Genomic DNA, 15,875 nt, shown 5'->3' on the forward strand with positions numbered 1-15,875 from the left:
TTTCAACTGGGAAGGGTTAACATAAAAAGAAATGGTTAAAGCAATGTATATACAAATTTTAAATTCTAGTTTCATCTTTAACTCAAAATAAGTAACTTGATTATTTGATGTTACATTCATAGTGACCTCAATTCAATTTTATAATTTAAACAATTTTTTATTAACATAAATAGGAAGAAAAGAAGGGTAAAAGAATAAATCATCATTAACAAAAAAGGAGAAAACATATTTGTTACTAACGAAATCTCATTGAAATGGATATAGCTTGTATGTACTTAAAATAGTGAGTAATATTAACATTTGTTAATATGATGTTATGAAATACATAAGGCAGTAAAATAACACACAAATAAACAAAATAAAAGTTTTAATTAGTTTGTTGTTATTATCGCTTCTAATGATAAGGACAATTAATTAAAATATGTACATTAAGAAAGGAATTGTTTCTCCATTGAACGTTTCTGTTATGTCTAAGTGTACAGGGTGTCCGGGAAATATGTATAAACGTAATTCTTTGTTTCAAAATGAGTCAGTTTACAGTAAGTCAATGCGTGGTATGTGTTGCAGCTGTGGACAATAAAAAGTTTTCAACCTAAACTGCATATGGTCCTTTAAAAAACAAGACATAATTTTAAACCCTATTAGATGTTTTAAGTAGAAAACTCTTATTGTTCATAGCAGAGGTATTTTGTCGTTATACGTCTCTAGTTATTTGAATATAATATATTAAAATATGGAAAAAATAACATAGAAGGAGTCATTTGGACTCCTCATACCCTTGATTGCAATGTTTACCTAGTTTAACTTTTCTAATGCTAACTATTTAAGATTTTTGGTTTTTCTTAAATTCTGACAAAACCAAGGATCTCGTATAAAAAAGATAAATTTTTAGCCTTAAAGCACTGAAATTATAGACCATTGCTTGTCAGAGAAAAAGAAGAACTAGAAAAGTTGCAGAACGAACTTAATTCAAAACAAGTGTTCTAAATTTAAGCATTTTTTTATCTTTTAATTACATTTTTGTTAATATCTCTACTATTTAATACACAGGGTGTTTGTAAATAAGTGCGAAATATTTTAGGGGGTGATTGTCGAAGTTATTTTGTGAAAAAAAAGTTTATATAAACGTAGGTTGAAATATGCTTCGCTTCCGAAATACAGTGTTTAAATTTTAATTTTAAATTTATTTTTATTAATTATTTCAAAGAGTTTTGAACATCCTGTATCTCGAAATCGAAGAATTTTTTACCCACATTCATTCATATCAACTTTTTATTTTATGTTGGATTTTTACTTTGACCACGCTTTAAAGGAAGACCCTTAAATAAAAGATTATCAAAACCTACAATAAAATATGTTTTATTTTTTCTTCAAAAACGGTGCATCCTACGAAAAAAATTGAAGAGACCAATTTCATTTAGCAAATTTCTAAAAAAATATCAAAACGGGAAAAAGTCAGTGGGGTACCATTTACTTTTATTAAAAAAAGTTGGTGCAAGTAGAAATATTCGGATCACCCCAAAAAATGTCCATTTATCCCTCCGAGGGGTGTGTCAAATTTCGAATCAATATTTTTAAAACTCTTTGAAATAATTAATAAAAATAAATAAAAAATTAAGTTTTAAACACTCTGTATCTCGGAAAGGAAGCATATTTCGACCTACGTTCATACGAACTTTTTCACAAAATAACTTCGGCAACTACCCCCTAAAATATTTCGCACTTATTTACAAACACCCTGTAGAGGTATATGATAGTTACCGCAAGTTAAGTGTTCCATTAAAATAAAACACAAGTTTAGTTTACATCCCCGAAATGCAACCTTCAATTGTTTTTTATACATACATTTGAAATCGCAAGAAAATTTCCTAAAACTTTGGTTTTTAAATACATTTTTTAAATAGAAAGGTAAAAAAGCTAAGAGGAGTAAAATATTATGTGATAATCATTGTACAGTGTAGTCGTCTATAAGTGTCACTCTAGTCTTCTTCTATTTCCCAACTCATCTTTTTATATAAGAAGAAAAACGTAAAGATAACAGTTGTGGAACTGTGGAACTTTTTTAAAATTTTTAAAATCTAGGTTGTGAAAACAATTAAGCATCGAATTACAAAGATCTTACTATTATAGTGATATAAGATTCTATGGATCTATTTCTAATAGTAAAAGAGGTATAGCCATAAGAATCTGAAGAATCTGTCCTAAGCCTAACGTACCAGAAAGATATTGTTAGTTTCTATGCGGTCCAGTTTTTTGTCTCATGGCATATTATTTCTATCTCCCTTAATATTAGAGACAGACCCATTAAATCTTATATGGATCACTATTGCGTGAAACAACTACTCTGCGGGGTACATGTCCCGACAGATACTGAATTACGCCAGCAATATCTAGTAAATAACTAAGATTATTCGTCAGCTGAATCCACCAAATATGCCGGTTTCAGACTTCATCAGCATGCCACAAGTGAGACAATCGACGAATTATCTGGCTATTTTCGATGTCTTAAGCCTGTATCAGACAATGCAATTTAGGTTCAGCGACAAAATTGCGGGGATTTTGTTGCAGGGATAAAATTGCATGCTTATTATCACACAGTGGGACAGAATCGCTGCAATTTGTTTAGTTTCAAGTAGTGTTACCAACTCTGCATTGTTTAACATGTAAAATTTCTTGTATGTATCTTGTAAACAATTATTATTTTTTATCAAGTAAAACATTGCAATGGATAATAATTTAAAAGTAAATTTCTGTATAGCTTTAATTGCGTTCAACGGCGTTATTAACAACAACCATGATCAACAGCCAACAACAAGTAGGTTCGTAATAAACAAATTTTGTTATACGGAATAAAGCATGTTCTAATTCATGCAATTCAGTTGCCGGGGCAGAATTGCATAGTCTGATAAGAAAAAAATCATGGATTTTATCGCGGCAACCAAATCCGCAACAAAATTGCATTGTCTGATACAGGATTTAATTATAAACATAGAGAGTATAGTTGAGAGATAGCAGAGTGATACATCCTGCTTCTCAGTGGTCACTGCATCTCAGTGCCTAGGCTTTCAATGGCAGAAAGCGACATCAATATCACAGGTACTATTAGAACCGATTAGCTAGCAGAACCGATTTTTAACTTATGATATTGTGGGAAACAACTACTCTACTGTCTACATTTCTCGACCAATATCGAATTATACCAACAATATCTAGTAAGCAGCTATTAAAAATTGTTGAATCGTTCGTCGGTTGTCTCACCTACGGCATAAGTCCAAAACCGTATAGTTCTGGTTTGTTCGACTGAAGAATGATCCCATTTGTTTACTAGAATTGCTGGTATAATTCAATGCTGGTCGAGATATGTAATTCTCAGAGTAGGTGTTTCTTCCAATATCATCAGTTAAACAACGGTTCGTCTGGTTGGCAATAAGTCGTGCTTTCATAATACTTGCAAACTTGTAGGTCGCTCTCTGCTAGCGTGGCCGTATTGAAGGCATAAGCATTGAGTAGCAGTGACTAGTCTAGATAGACTTTGCCATGTCCCGCGTATATAAATAGAATATTAGGATAACGTTCTATCTGAATGTGTATACAGTATTCCTTAAAACAAAAACAATGTTAGTCTTACATTTTTGTAATTCGATGCTCAATAATTGCTTATGCAACCGTAAGCTTCCAAAAATAAAAAAAAAAATATATTTTGAAGGAAATGGAGAAAATAGAGGGTGATTGTACGTGGATAACTCCCTTCACCGTTAATATATTTGAGTCAAACATGTTATGACTTAGATTTTTGGTTGGTTGCCACGTCGTTGGTTAAGACTTCTTTGACGTTTCGAGAAAAATTTCCACTTTTACTCAGAGGAAACTTTGAAGAAGAAAGCAAATGTCTCTCGAAACGACCGAAGTCTAAACCAACGATGTGGAATCAGCTATTGAACCATTAACAATTGCCACGGAAACCTGCTCTCGAGATCCGTAGTCTGCTATGACATTCAACAGATATAATAATTTTGCTTTATCAGCGAGGGTGTTTGATTTTAATTTGTGGGTAGGTCAATCAGAAGCGAAATAATCAACAAATTAAAAAAAAACAAGAGAGACAGTACAGAGCCTGGCACACTGAGATAGTGCAGTGCAGCCTAGATGCATCTATACCGAATTTGGTATCAGCTCTCTCATGACACGAGACTTCGTAGGGGGCCACGTGACAGTAGGAGAGCAGCAAGATGGCGGCGGCACGGGCCGCACCTGCACGGGAGGCGGACACAGAAATGCCGCGACACCCAGGGGCACTGCTGGCCCGTCGCGACGGCATGGACGCGAAGGTTCGATGGCTCGACGCTCGGGACGTCAGACTTCGGTCGATGATAGGCAACGGTAAGGATCCTGGAACAGTCCTTACCAGTTATTTTGTAACTTGATCAACCAGTGCATTGAGGTAAACAGTAATACAGTAAATTTGTTATGTTGAGTTTGGTTTCATTAAATGACACTGATTTTCCAGAGACGTGTCAAATTTACCCCCTTGAATGGACAAGTTTTATATAAGGTGTAAAAAATTTATTCATAGATTCCTCAGATAAATACACAGGTATTAACTCAGTACCAAAATGCTTCCTTAAGGGGTAAAGCTACCCTAGAATTTTGAAAATAGTCGATTTTTGGATGCTTAAACAATGCTTTATTATGTGAATAATAAAGGAAAAAGGATTTAGGTGGGGGAAAAATCGGGAATACGAGTTTTTTCGAGATGGAGTGCAACCAATCAGGAGTGCAGAGTACTTCACGAGTGCTTATTGTAACTCGTGAGAATGCCCGCGAGTGTTAGCTATTATAGAGGCCAGATTGAATCTCAGATCAAGCCGAAAAGAACAGAATGAAGAAAATGTCAATGTAGAAGGCCAATTATATGGTGCAGGCATCGCTGATTGACGAACGAATTTCCTATGCTGAATGGCAAAAAAAACTTTAAAGGCATTTTTCGAGAAACCACTTTTTTTTAACTGGACAGAAACATAATTCAAAAAGTTTTTAATTAATTGACTTAAAATTTTGTACAAGGCCGCACAATAATATAATTCAGAGAACATCATTGGGGGTTTTCGATTGATTAAGAGTTTTCGTTGTTATTGACAATTTAATATAAAATTTTTTCGATACTTTTCTTTGAATGTTCACTAAATCAACAATTATTAATATTTTTTAATTTCCCTACGAAGTTACTTAACTTTTAGTATATAATATCACAAAATTTTAGTTTTGGTTTGGCTCCTGGACCATCTGTTAATAAGAAACCCTTCCAGCTTCCGGCCATATAACCCTCTGAATAAAGGGTGTCATTTGGTTTGCCATCACCTACAGCGGCCATTTTAAATTCAAAACGTTTGAAAAAATTCACAATACTACTTAAAAATATATACGTACAATAAATCCTTTTTGTTCCTGACAGTAGATATATCTTTTAACAATTTGTTCTTGAAAACTCCTGAAAATCACATTTTTTCTAACCTCTAGAGTGGCGTTATCCTTTAAAAAGCTACGGGCTTTAAAAGAGATGTTTTATTTTTAATTTTCTTATTATAATTATTCATATTTTAAGATATGTGACACAAACTTGGCATAGGGGTAGGAATAAAAGCTTGTTGTTCAAATAAAAGCTATGAATACCTTAAACAGTATTCTGTTTTTTGCTATGTTTTTTCTTGTTGGTAGTGATTTTAAGGAAAGTAACTTAAATACATATCCAGTTATTTTATCAAAGAAGTGAAGTAAAATTGGATTAGAATATCTCTGAATACTTGACAGCCCTAAATGATAACTGCCGTTGAAAATTAATATCTATACTTCGCAGAAACTATTACAGGGTGATTCACAATTTATCCAAAAAAATTTGGGAATAGATGCGATTTGAGAATAGATGGAGTCAATATAAAAAATTCTTTAGTAAAATCCTTATGGGTTCCGAGAAAAAATTATTAAAATTGAAGTATTTTCAACCCTTACATCGTTGGGCTACTGTAATCTCTAGCGTTATTCGCGATATCTCCACCTCGACCCAGGCGATTCCGAATACTGAAATCCAAATTTAGTATTAATGTTTTAGCGATAGTGTTTATATTAGTCAAGTGTCAAAAATGGCTTACGTTAATAACAACTCGGTTGATGTATATGGTTCTAATTTATGGTGAACCAAGACAACATTTGTGTTATGGTAAAGTGAGACAACATTTGCGCTATGGTGACGCAAGACAACATTTGTGTTAGTTCATAGAAACTGGGTAAGACGGGTGCAAATGTGTTTACACGTCGGTGGACAAAATTTTGTAGAATTGTTGGAACATCAGGTATGTCAAATTATTTTATTAATTAAAACCACATGTATTTAATTAATTAATAATAATAATAACGGCAAAAGCAGTTGAATTTGCTTATATAAAATAGGTGTTATAAAATTTTATTTATTTTATTTTCTTGGGAAATAAATTCGTGCAATTTTTTGTCCCGTCATTTATTATTACACTTTGCTACCGTGCCGGTCACCGATTGGATGCTTTGACTTGCGCAAGGTCAGGTTTTACAGTGGACCAGTTGCCAATGCTGTGCAGAAGTGTATTTTTAAAATCACTTTCGAACTGCCCTTTTAGAGATTTTTTTTACAAAATTGTATTTGTAAGAGCCCTGTACATTCCAAAATTTTTTTTTGGATAAGTTATGAAGCTATATATTAGCGTCATTTATGTTTGGTGAAAAGTAAGCTTATATTCATATTTAGCTTTACCAAAAATTTCTTATGCTAAGTTTTATTGAAATATATTAAATTTAAAAAATGATTGTAAAAAACAAGCAAAACATTATTTCAAGGCCCGTAATTCTGTTAAGGTATCATTTTGGTACTGAGGTATATTCGATTTATTGGTTGGTTTGGCCCGAGAAAGTCTTGTTTACATTTTTTACACCTAACTACAACTCACTTTATAAAAATAAAAAATATACTATAATTTTATACATTTATTGCACAGATAAGAAACTGCAGCAATTTTTTATATATGGGTCAAATTAAACGGTCCCTACCTAACTAAAACTATACTAAAACGATAAACATTTGAGTATTTCTATTCTATTTCAAAATTTTGCGCACCTCACTGAAATCTGAAATTCGTCGATGAAATAAGAAGTATTTTTCTCTAAAACTCTACGAAATATAATTTCTGTATGCAATTTTCTTCCAGTAATTTTGTACAGTTTTACCTATTTTTAAATTTTATTTCCGCATTACTTCATACTGGATCTCAATAATTTTTGAAGATTAACAATTATAATAGTGATTCCTATGCCAAGGGGAAAAGTAATTACACCGTTTTCAGATTTGGGTGTGAATGAATGATTTTAAATGATGGTGTTGTGGGAATGCCCCGTCCGTCATAGAATTACACTCTCAATATCTAGTAAACAGCTAAAATTATTCGTCAGCATGATTACCATACATTTATTTCATTAAATTGACTCTGTTTCTTTTCTGTGTAAAATAGGTGTACTAATTTGAAAATAAATAAAATTGAGAATAAAACGGCGGATAAGATATATTTTGTCAACTTCAGGGTGGACATATTTTTTCTTCACTACTTATAACTTCTTTCGCTGAGATGTGCAATATTTGAAAATACAGGTGCAATATTAATAGCACAGTGTAATGGAATTCAAGTGTTTCTTCTTTGAGTTAGGTGTGAGCGCGAAATTGAAATTGTAAATATTGATATTTATTATTATTAATTTTGTGATTTTTTGGTTATAAGTATATTTTCTACAAGGTTCGACTCCTTCTTACAAGGTTTGGTTCCTTTACAAGTTTCTGCCAGCGTCCATGAAGACTATTACGTATTTTGTATGTAAAATTTGTTTATTTGGGGGGTAAATTTGACGGATCTGTTTTTATATCGCCTTAATTTGAATTGAAGATAATTTCTTGGTTTCCAGATATATAAAGTATTTAGCGCATTAGTAGTAGTACAGAGCCTTAATAAATGATTAGAAACCACGTGACAGTCGAACTTAGACAACCCTAAATCTTAGTATCATCAATGTTAATGATTCGTTCACAATGAACAACGACGACCTGTTGCGTCTACGCTCTAGATAATGCGATCAAAGATTCGTTGAATAAAATCAATCACCAGCCGCTGAGAGAATGTACTCTTGATCTTACTGGTTCAATAATCTTTAATTTTACCGAAATTTAATTGCTAACGTGAAGGAAATAAAATTACTGTTCCAACCAAAATTACTGGCTTCTAATCAGCTCTGTATATGGTAATAGTAGTCTAATTGGTAACAGCAGGAAAGGATAGTTTTTTTGTTAAGAGCAATTTCTTTAATCTAGAATTAATGGTAATTTTGAAAATTAAAATCTAGAATATTGAGATTAATTTTCACTAAACGAAGGGTGATTCATTATCAATTTGTAACCTTTATAGTTAGTTAAAGGGTGAAACAGGTTAGAAATCTCTCACATATATGCCACTGATTTTTTTAGTAATAATTTATTTCCAAAAAGTGTACTTTAATGGTCTTATTACCTAACCAAAATATGAATAAATAATGTTCGATTATTTCTGAGCTATTGCCAAAAATAATTTACTTTTCTTGTACGTGAATGATGTAAATTTTCTGATATTTCTATTTTCTAGTGAATCTTTTTGCATATATGCTGTGTATACTTATACTGGGTGTCCCAAAAGAATCGCAGGATTTCAGATGAGGAAAAAAGATTTTATTAATTAAAAAATTGGCAAGATTTTTACATGTGTTTAAAGAGAAGACATTCCCATTAAATATGAAAGAGGATATTGGCCAAATCTCCTCCCTACTCATTTGGCATAGGTACTCGACTTTTTTTAAGAAAATTCTGTATCACGCTTTCGCATACCTGCGCCTGAATTTCATTGATAACTATCCGAATCTCTGCTTTTAATTCAGGAATGGTATTCATTTGAGCAGAATAAACTTTGAACGAAACCCTACAGGAAAAAATGGCATAGCATAAGATCGCATGAACTTTATGGCCAAGTCACTTCACTGTTGTGTGTCATTAATTAAATTTATGCCGTAACAAGTGGATAGTTTCACGTGTCGTATGTAAGGTGGCACCATACTGCTAGAACCACATGTCATCCAAATCTATGCCATCCAAATGAGCCCACAAAAAGTTCAATAGCATCTCTCGATATCGTTCTCCGTTTACAGTCACTGCGTTTCCAACCTCATTTAAAAAAAAATGGACCACACTGTCATTCTTAGGGTATATAGTGGTCGTACTTGAATGACCCGAGGATTGTCTCTATCCAAATTCGATAGTTTTTCTTGTTCATTCACATACCCACTAAAATGGAAATGCACCTGATCGCTAAAGATGATTTTCTTAGCAAAATCACCGTCCACTTCCATTCCACGTCCATTCTTCAACATCCAATCAAAGAATGTCCGGTGCATTAAATGGTCGTCTGGTTTCAATTCCTGGGTTAGCTAAATCTTTAATGGATCTAGATGCAGATCTTTTGTTAAAAGTCGCTGCACTGTGCTTTTTGAAATGTTTAAATGCTGTGAGCGACGGCGCACTGAGGTTACGGGAATTTTCGACACATCATTCACCGTAGCAATATTTTTGGTAACACGTAATTTGCGCACAGTCTCAGCTACACACTCTCTGTACGTATAATTAATTTTCACAACCTTCACTCGCTCATCCGTCGTATAGCGCTCCATTCTGTTTAACCGCAACGTGTTCGTTACAACATGTAATCCTGCACGATATTGCCAACTCTTCGGAATGAAAATGGTTCACAATTCTATCTTGCGTTACTTTTGGGACACCCTTTATAACATTCCAGTATAAGTAACTATACACTTATTAAAATTAAGTGTGTTTCATTAAGAGTGACAATGGGAAATTCCTTGGCAACTTTACTTTAAATCATCATACAAACGTAAGTAGTAATATTTACTGATTTAGAATTTTTGTCATAAGATATTTCTACGGATATTTTCTACCTTATTTTTAACATGATTGACAAAATATTGTTCAAATTAGATTTTCTGTTGGTTTTGACCATTTGTAAGCATATTAAAAAATAATAATATTTGACTAATGCATTTGGCTCAATTTTGGGTTTAAAAGGAAACTATGTCCCATTATTAAAGCTTCATCCTTTAGCAAGTCAGAAGTATTATCGATTAAAAGACACCTTCGTAGCTGGATTTTTTGGGAAAAGGGACATTGTCACTCTGATGAAAAATTGATAAGTTAAAAGTAAAATTTAAAGTTAAAGTGAAAATAAGTAATATAAAAACTTACTTAATAATGAAGGAAAAGTTTTCAATTTCGCGAGTCTTACGAGCGAAGTAAAGAATAGATTAAAATTATTACAAAAAGAAAATCATAAATGCACTGTCTAGAATGCTTTCTAAGATGGAAAAACTGTAATAACTGTATAATGTGGCATAAATGCTGAATCCACCTAGAAACCAGAAATTATAATCACAATACTTTTAGTTTAATCTGTTCTCCAACTAACACTAATATTTTTCTTTTAAGTCCTTAGTTATTTACTGTTTGTTTTGACAATGTTGTTTGTAGTGTAAACATCGAGAAGTGTTCACATCAAATAGACATAACTTGTAACAGTAATACTTTTTTTGTAAAGTATAATGTGTTTATAGATATTTAACTGATTTAAAATTTTATTAATACTTTAAAAAGTATTAAGTACTAATTGATTTTTCAGATGTTGTTTTAAAAAGTTTTGACATAGTTTTAACACTAGTTGGGAAGGTACCTACTTACTCATGTGTATACTCAAGCATTTCAGTCTATTCTAGATATTTATGTGACAAATCTAAATAATTAACTGGATCTTATAGGTACCAACAGTCTCTAAAATCTAAGATAAACTTCCCATACACAGATATTCTTTATTAAATCTACTAAGAAAATTTAAGTTTATGAAAAGTTCTACTGTTACTAATCATTTAATACATCTCATATCAGGCAAATTATACAACTCATTTCGAAGCCTAATAATTTCTTAAATATTTTTATTTTAAAGTTTCAAATTTTTTTATATCTGTCATTCATAGAAATGGATGTATATTTAGAAAACAAGTTTCCACATTTTGCTACGGTAACTAAAAAGTAAATATATTCGCTCCTTTGGTAAAACAGATAAAATATGAACTTTAATCTTTTAATTTTTTTATGGGTTTATAATAAATATGTAATAATCGCAGTTAGATTACTTGAAATTACGTAGGTAGGTATTATAACAGTAGTCTAATATATTACATATTTGCCTGGATAATAAAAAAATATTGAATATACAGTGTGGATACAAATTGTGGAATATAGCTTATATTTCTTAAAATTTTCGTAATATCAAAAACATGTTTTAATAAAAGTGTTAGGGGAAATTATTTCCCGTTTAGTGATATCAAGCAATCTTTCGTATCACAAAAAATGTGGTTGCCAAGGTAACCGACTTAATTTTTTTAAACGGCGCCATATACTTTTTTTGGTGAAAATTAATACATTGGACCTTTCTAAATACGATACAATACAATTTTAATGGGGTCACATAAGAAAAAAATACAGTAAATTCAATTTTTATAACTTTATTTTATGTCCTAAAGTAAGGAGTCAAAAAATCAAAAGATCATCGTTTGAAGCTAATTTTAATAGGAAAAATGAAAAAGTGGAACGGATGTGAACTAATTAATTAAATGTTCAAAATGACGGCCATTATTGTTCAGGCACATTCTTAGTCTCTTTAAAAACGAATCACTCAAGTTTGCCAAGATCTACTGGTCTTTCTTTGCAGACTATATATTTTAAGTAACTCCACAAAAAATAATCACACGGATTGAAATCGGGTGACCTTGCTGGCCATTTAATGGCACCTCCGCGACCTATCCACCTTGCAGGAAACATTTCATTTAGATATTCTCTTATGGCCCTTCCATAATGTGGAGGGGCTCCATCTTGCTGAAACCACATTTGATGAATTGGACCTAGGGCCTCCACAGCAGGTACAATTTGTTATCTCAACAAATATTTATCGGCAGTTAGGTTCCCATTAATAAAAAATGGTTCAATAATATTATTTCGTAGTATACCTGTACCTGTCCAGACATTAATTTTTTCTGATCGCTGGGTTCGAGTTTCTCGTATCCAGTGAGGATTTTATTGACACCAATATCGATAATTTTGTTTATTATAAAATCCATGAAGCATAAAAGTGGCTTCATCGGTGAACACAATCTTTTTGCCAAATTCCAAATCCATGTTAAATTTATCTAACAGTGTTACAAAATTCAACACGTTTTGCAAAATTATTTTGCACAAGTTCTTGAACGAGCTGCATCTTGTATGAATGAAACTTTTCCTTGTGGAGCTGTTTCAACATAGAACGGTGTGCAATGGCTTGCACCTTACCAACTTTCCGACTGGACAAATGTGGGTTCTCTTGTATTGACAGAAGCACATTTAAAGTAGTATCGTCATCAGTAGCTGTTTTTGGCCGCCCTGTATGTAATTTGTTTTTAACGCTTCCCGTCTCGTTAAATTCTTTTAACAATTTAGAAACACAAGATTGTGGTTATTTGAGGTCTGTTTGGATGAAGTTCGTTAAACAACTTGCATACTTCCCGCTGTGTCCTTTTCCTGTCACCATATCCCACTACCATTAAAACCTGTATTCTTTCTGTTTCACTTAATTCAAACGACATTATAACTTACTAAGAACTTAAGTACACAGAAAATTGAGTAAAAAAGTACGTTTACTGCAATAATGCACACAATTACAAGCAACTGACAGCTAGTGACAGTTTTGCATTGTTCTGATTTTGGCATGGCTAACTTGATGTTAATAATTATTTTGATAAACAGTGTCAAAAGCATAATAGAAAACTTAAATTTTTTGTTTTTTTTTCTTATGTGACCCCATTAAAATTGTATTGTATCGTATTTAGAAAGATCCAATGTATTAATTTTTACCAAAAATATATGGTGCCGTTTAAAAAAATTAAGTCGGTTATCTTGGCAACCACATTTTTTGTGCTACGAAAGATTTCTTGATATCACTAAACGGGAAATAATTTCCCCTAACACTTCTATTAAAACATGTTTTTGATATGACGAATATTTTAAGAAATATAAGCAATATTCCACAATTTGTATCCACACTGTATACATAATAATGTGGGATGTTGGAGAATTTTTTTTTCGTTAATAATACATCCATTTCCAGTAAATATGTAGGTACTACTCTATTAAAGTTTTATTTCAATTCCATTATTAAAGCTTCGATAACACAGGACAACAACCAATTTCTGTAACTAAACGTATAACATTTCATAGAAGTTGTACTTTATTTATTTAGTGAATGTACAGGGTACAAATTACCATTCCTGTTATTATTCTTATATTTCGAAAAAAAACCAAATGCAAGAGTAAAAATTATATTTTATTATTATTTAATTTTTTTTTTCATTTATTTCAATAGTCATTCAGATATAGGCTTAACATAAATTTTTTAATCAATTTTAAGTACTTGGATATAATGTTATTCAACTATGTTCATCTAATACACATCTTCATATTCTATATTATCCATATCACTATATTCCTAAAAAACTCTCTAAAACTCTTAAATATACAAGGTGCTCCATTAAAAAAATGTATATTTTGCCTATTTCTCAGTTTCATAAATTCTATTTTTTTTTGGAACATAAAACTATGAAAAATTTTTTATAACTTTATATTATTTTGCCGAGTATCTCTACAAAATATGAAATCTAATACCAACTTGTAATTTTTTTAAAATCAGTTATAAATAAGAAAATGTCTCGTATGTATCTTGAAATAGTTTTTTATGTATATATATTTGTATAAAGGAACAGCTTTTCCAAATTAATGTGTAATAATATATATATATATTATATAACATCAAAATATGTCTGAGTAAAATGAAAATTGATACTAACGTACTATTAAGGATAACGCCCTAGAGCAAACAAATGGCTGGTGATTAATTTATGAAGAGGATGAACAGAAATTGTGAAACTGCCTTGAGAACTGGATTACGTAACTTAAGCACGTCACAATGTCAGTCGGAAATGGCCCTTCCCATTGTAAAGGCGACACAATGGCGTTATCATTAATTATTGCATTTTACCGACACAATAAGAAATGCGAACTGTAAACAAGGTTTTCTTAAACTCCAGCAAATTCGGAAAAAATCTCAAAAAATAATACAAGCTCTCATCATAAATGTTTAATATACAATATTTGCAAAGTAATAGAAGTAGATATTTTTCTGCGCCACATATGTACCTAAGGAGCAAATTTAAATCAGTGTTTCACCAACGCCTTATAAACAGAAAATTATGACAAAAATAAATAATCTCAAATACGAGGTTTGTTTAGAAAATAACGAAAATAACCGAACTTAATTTTTTTAACTTTATTGTTAATTTTATACATCATTGATTCTTGTCTCATTCAAAGTATTCCTCTCGCCCATTCACACCCTTTTTCTAGCGGTGTTTTCATTTCGCGGAGCAGTCCCGTATAGCATCATTTGAAATAGTCTGCCTTTAATGTATGAAATAAGGAAAAATCGCAAGGAGCCAGGTTTGACGAGTAAGGAGGATGAGGGAGGACACTAATATAATTGTTTGCACAAAACTGACGAACTAACAAAGCTGAGTCTACGGGCGCATTGTCATGGTGCAAATTTCGTCTCTTTTTGCGTATTTTTTCATGTAACCGTTGTAAAATGGCTTGATAATACACACGATTCACTATTTCACATTGAGGCAAGAATTCAAAGTGCACGATTCCACTAAAGTCGAAAAAAAGTGAGGATTGAGAGTGTGAAAAGTGAATTGAGACTTTTGTTGGGCGTGCAGATCCATTACCAATCCATGTTAATGTTTGAACTTTTAACTCTATGTCGTAGCCGTAAACCCAGCTTTCGTCTCCCGTTATGATCCTTTGAATGAATGTTTCATTGTCATTGGATTGTTCAAGGAGTTGCCGACAAACGTCCCCACGATTTTATTTTTATTGTTCGGTCATCAAACGAGGAACAAATTTTGCTACAACTCCACGCATCTTCAATTTTTCAGTCAAAATTTCATGGTATGACCCAGTTGACATGCTACCCTCTTCTGCAATTTTTCTGACAGTCAGTCATTCATTTGCAGGCACTAAATATTTGACTTTCTGAATGCAGGAGTCATCAGTTGAAGTCCAAGGCCTTCCTAGTGAAGGATCATCTTTATTTGACTGACGACCACTTATAAATCGTGAAAACCATTCATAACATTGCGTACGACCCAGAGTATGATCTCTTTAAGTTTGTTTTGAAAGTTGAAACATTTCCGTGAAAGTTTTCCCCAGTTTCAAGCAAAATATTACGTTGCATCGTTGTTCCTAAACATCACACATTTCAAAAGTCATCACTAACACTTTAAAGTTGTAAAAATAAAGCTAATTTAATTAATAACTTCATAACCCTTTTACGGATCGCGTTAAAATTTAGCACATTTATTCGGATTATTATACACTGCGGACACTTCATAATTTGCATGTGTGGAGTGATGAGAATCCTAAAGAAACACGACAATACCTAATGACATTACCTGATATAGCCACAGCAATTAACATCTTGTTTTCATCGCCTACTGAACTGAAAGTTTTAATCCGTGACACTGCTACGCAAACCGAAACATACAGACCTGCAAATAATGCCATTTTTCTCAAGAATGGCTTTCTGTAGGCGATTTTCTTAACAGACATTTTTTTTTAATTAAAATGACCT

At 32.1% G+C, this 15,875-nt stretch overlaps 1 protein-coding gene across 2 annotated transcripts in view; it reads right to left on the bottom strand.

Moving 5' to 3' along the window:
- LOC108912936 overlaps positions 1 to 15,875 on the bottom strand; it is a 56,569-nt gene that overhangs the window by 8,545 nt on the left and 32,149 nt on the right. For both annotated transcript variants that reach the window (XM_018718367.1, XM_018718368.1), the window contains exon 6: positions 4,159 to 4,389. In XM_018718367.1, coding sequence (XP_018573883.1) covers positions 4,159 to 4,389 — 231 coding nt within the window. The remainder of the gene's footprint in view (positions 1 to 4,158; positions 4,390 to 15,875) is intronic.

The sequence above is a fragment of the Anoplophora glabripennis genome, unplaced genomic scaffold, assembly GCF_000390285.2.
Source record: "Anoplophora glabripennis isolate ALB-LARVAE unplaced genomic scaffold, Agla_2.0 scaffold698, whole genome shotgun sequence".
NCBI classification, from domain to species: Eukaryota; Metazoa; Arthropoda; class Insecta; order Coleoptera; family Cerambycidae; genus Anoplophora; species Anoplophora glabripennis.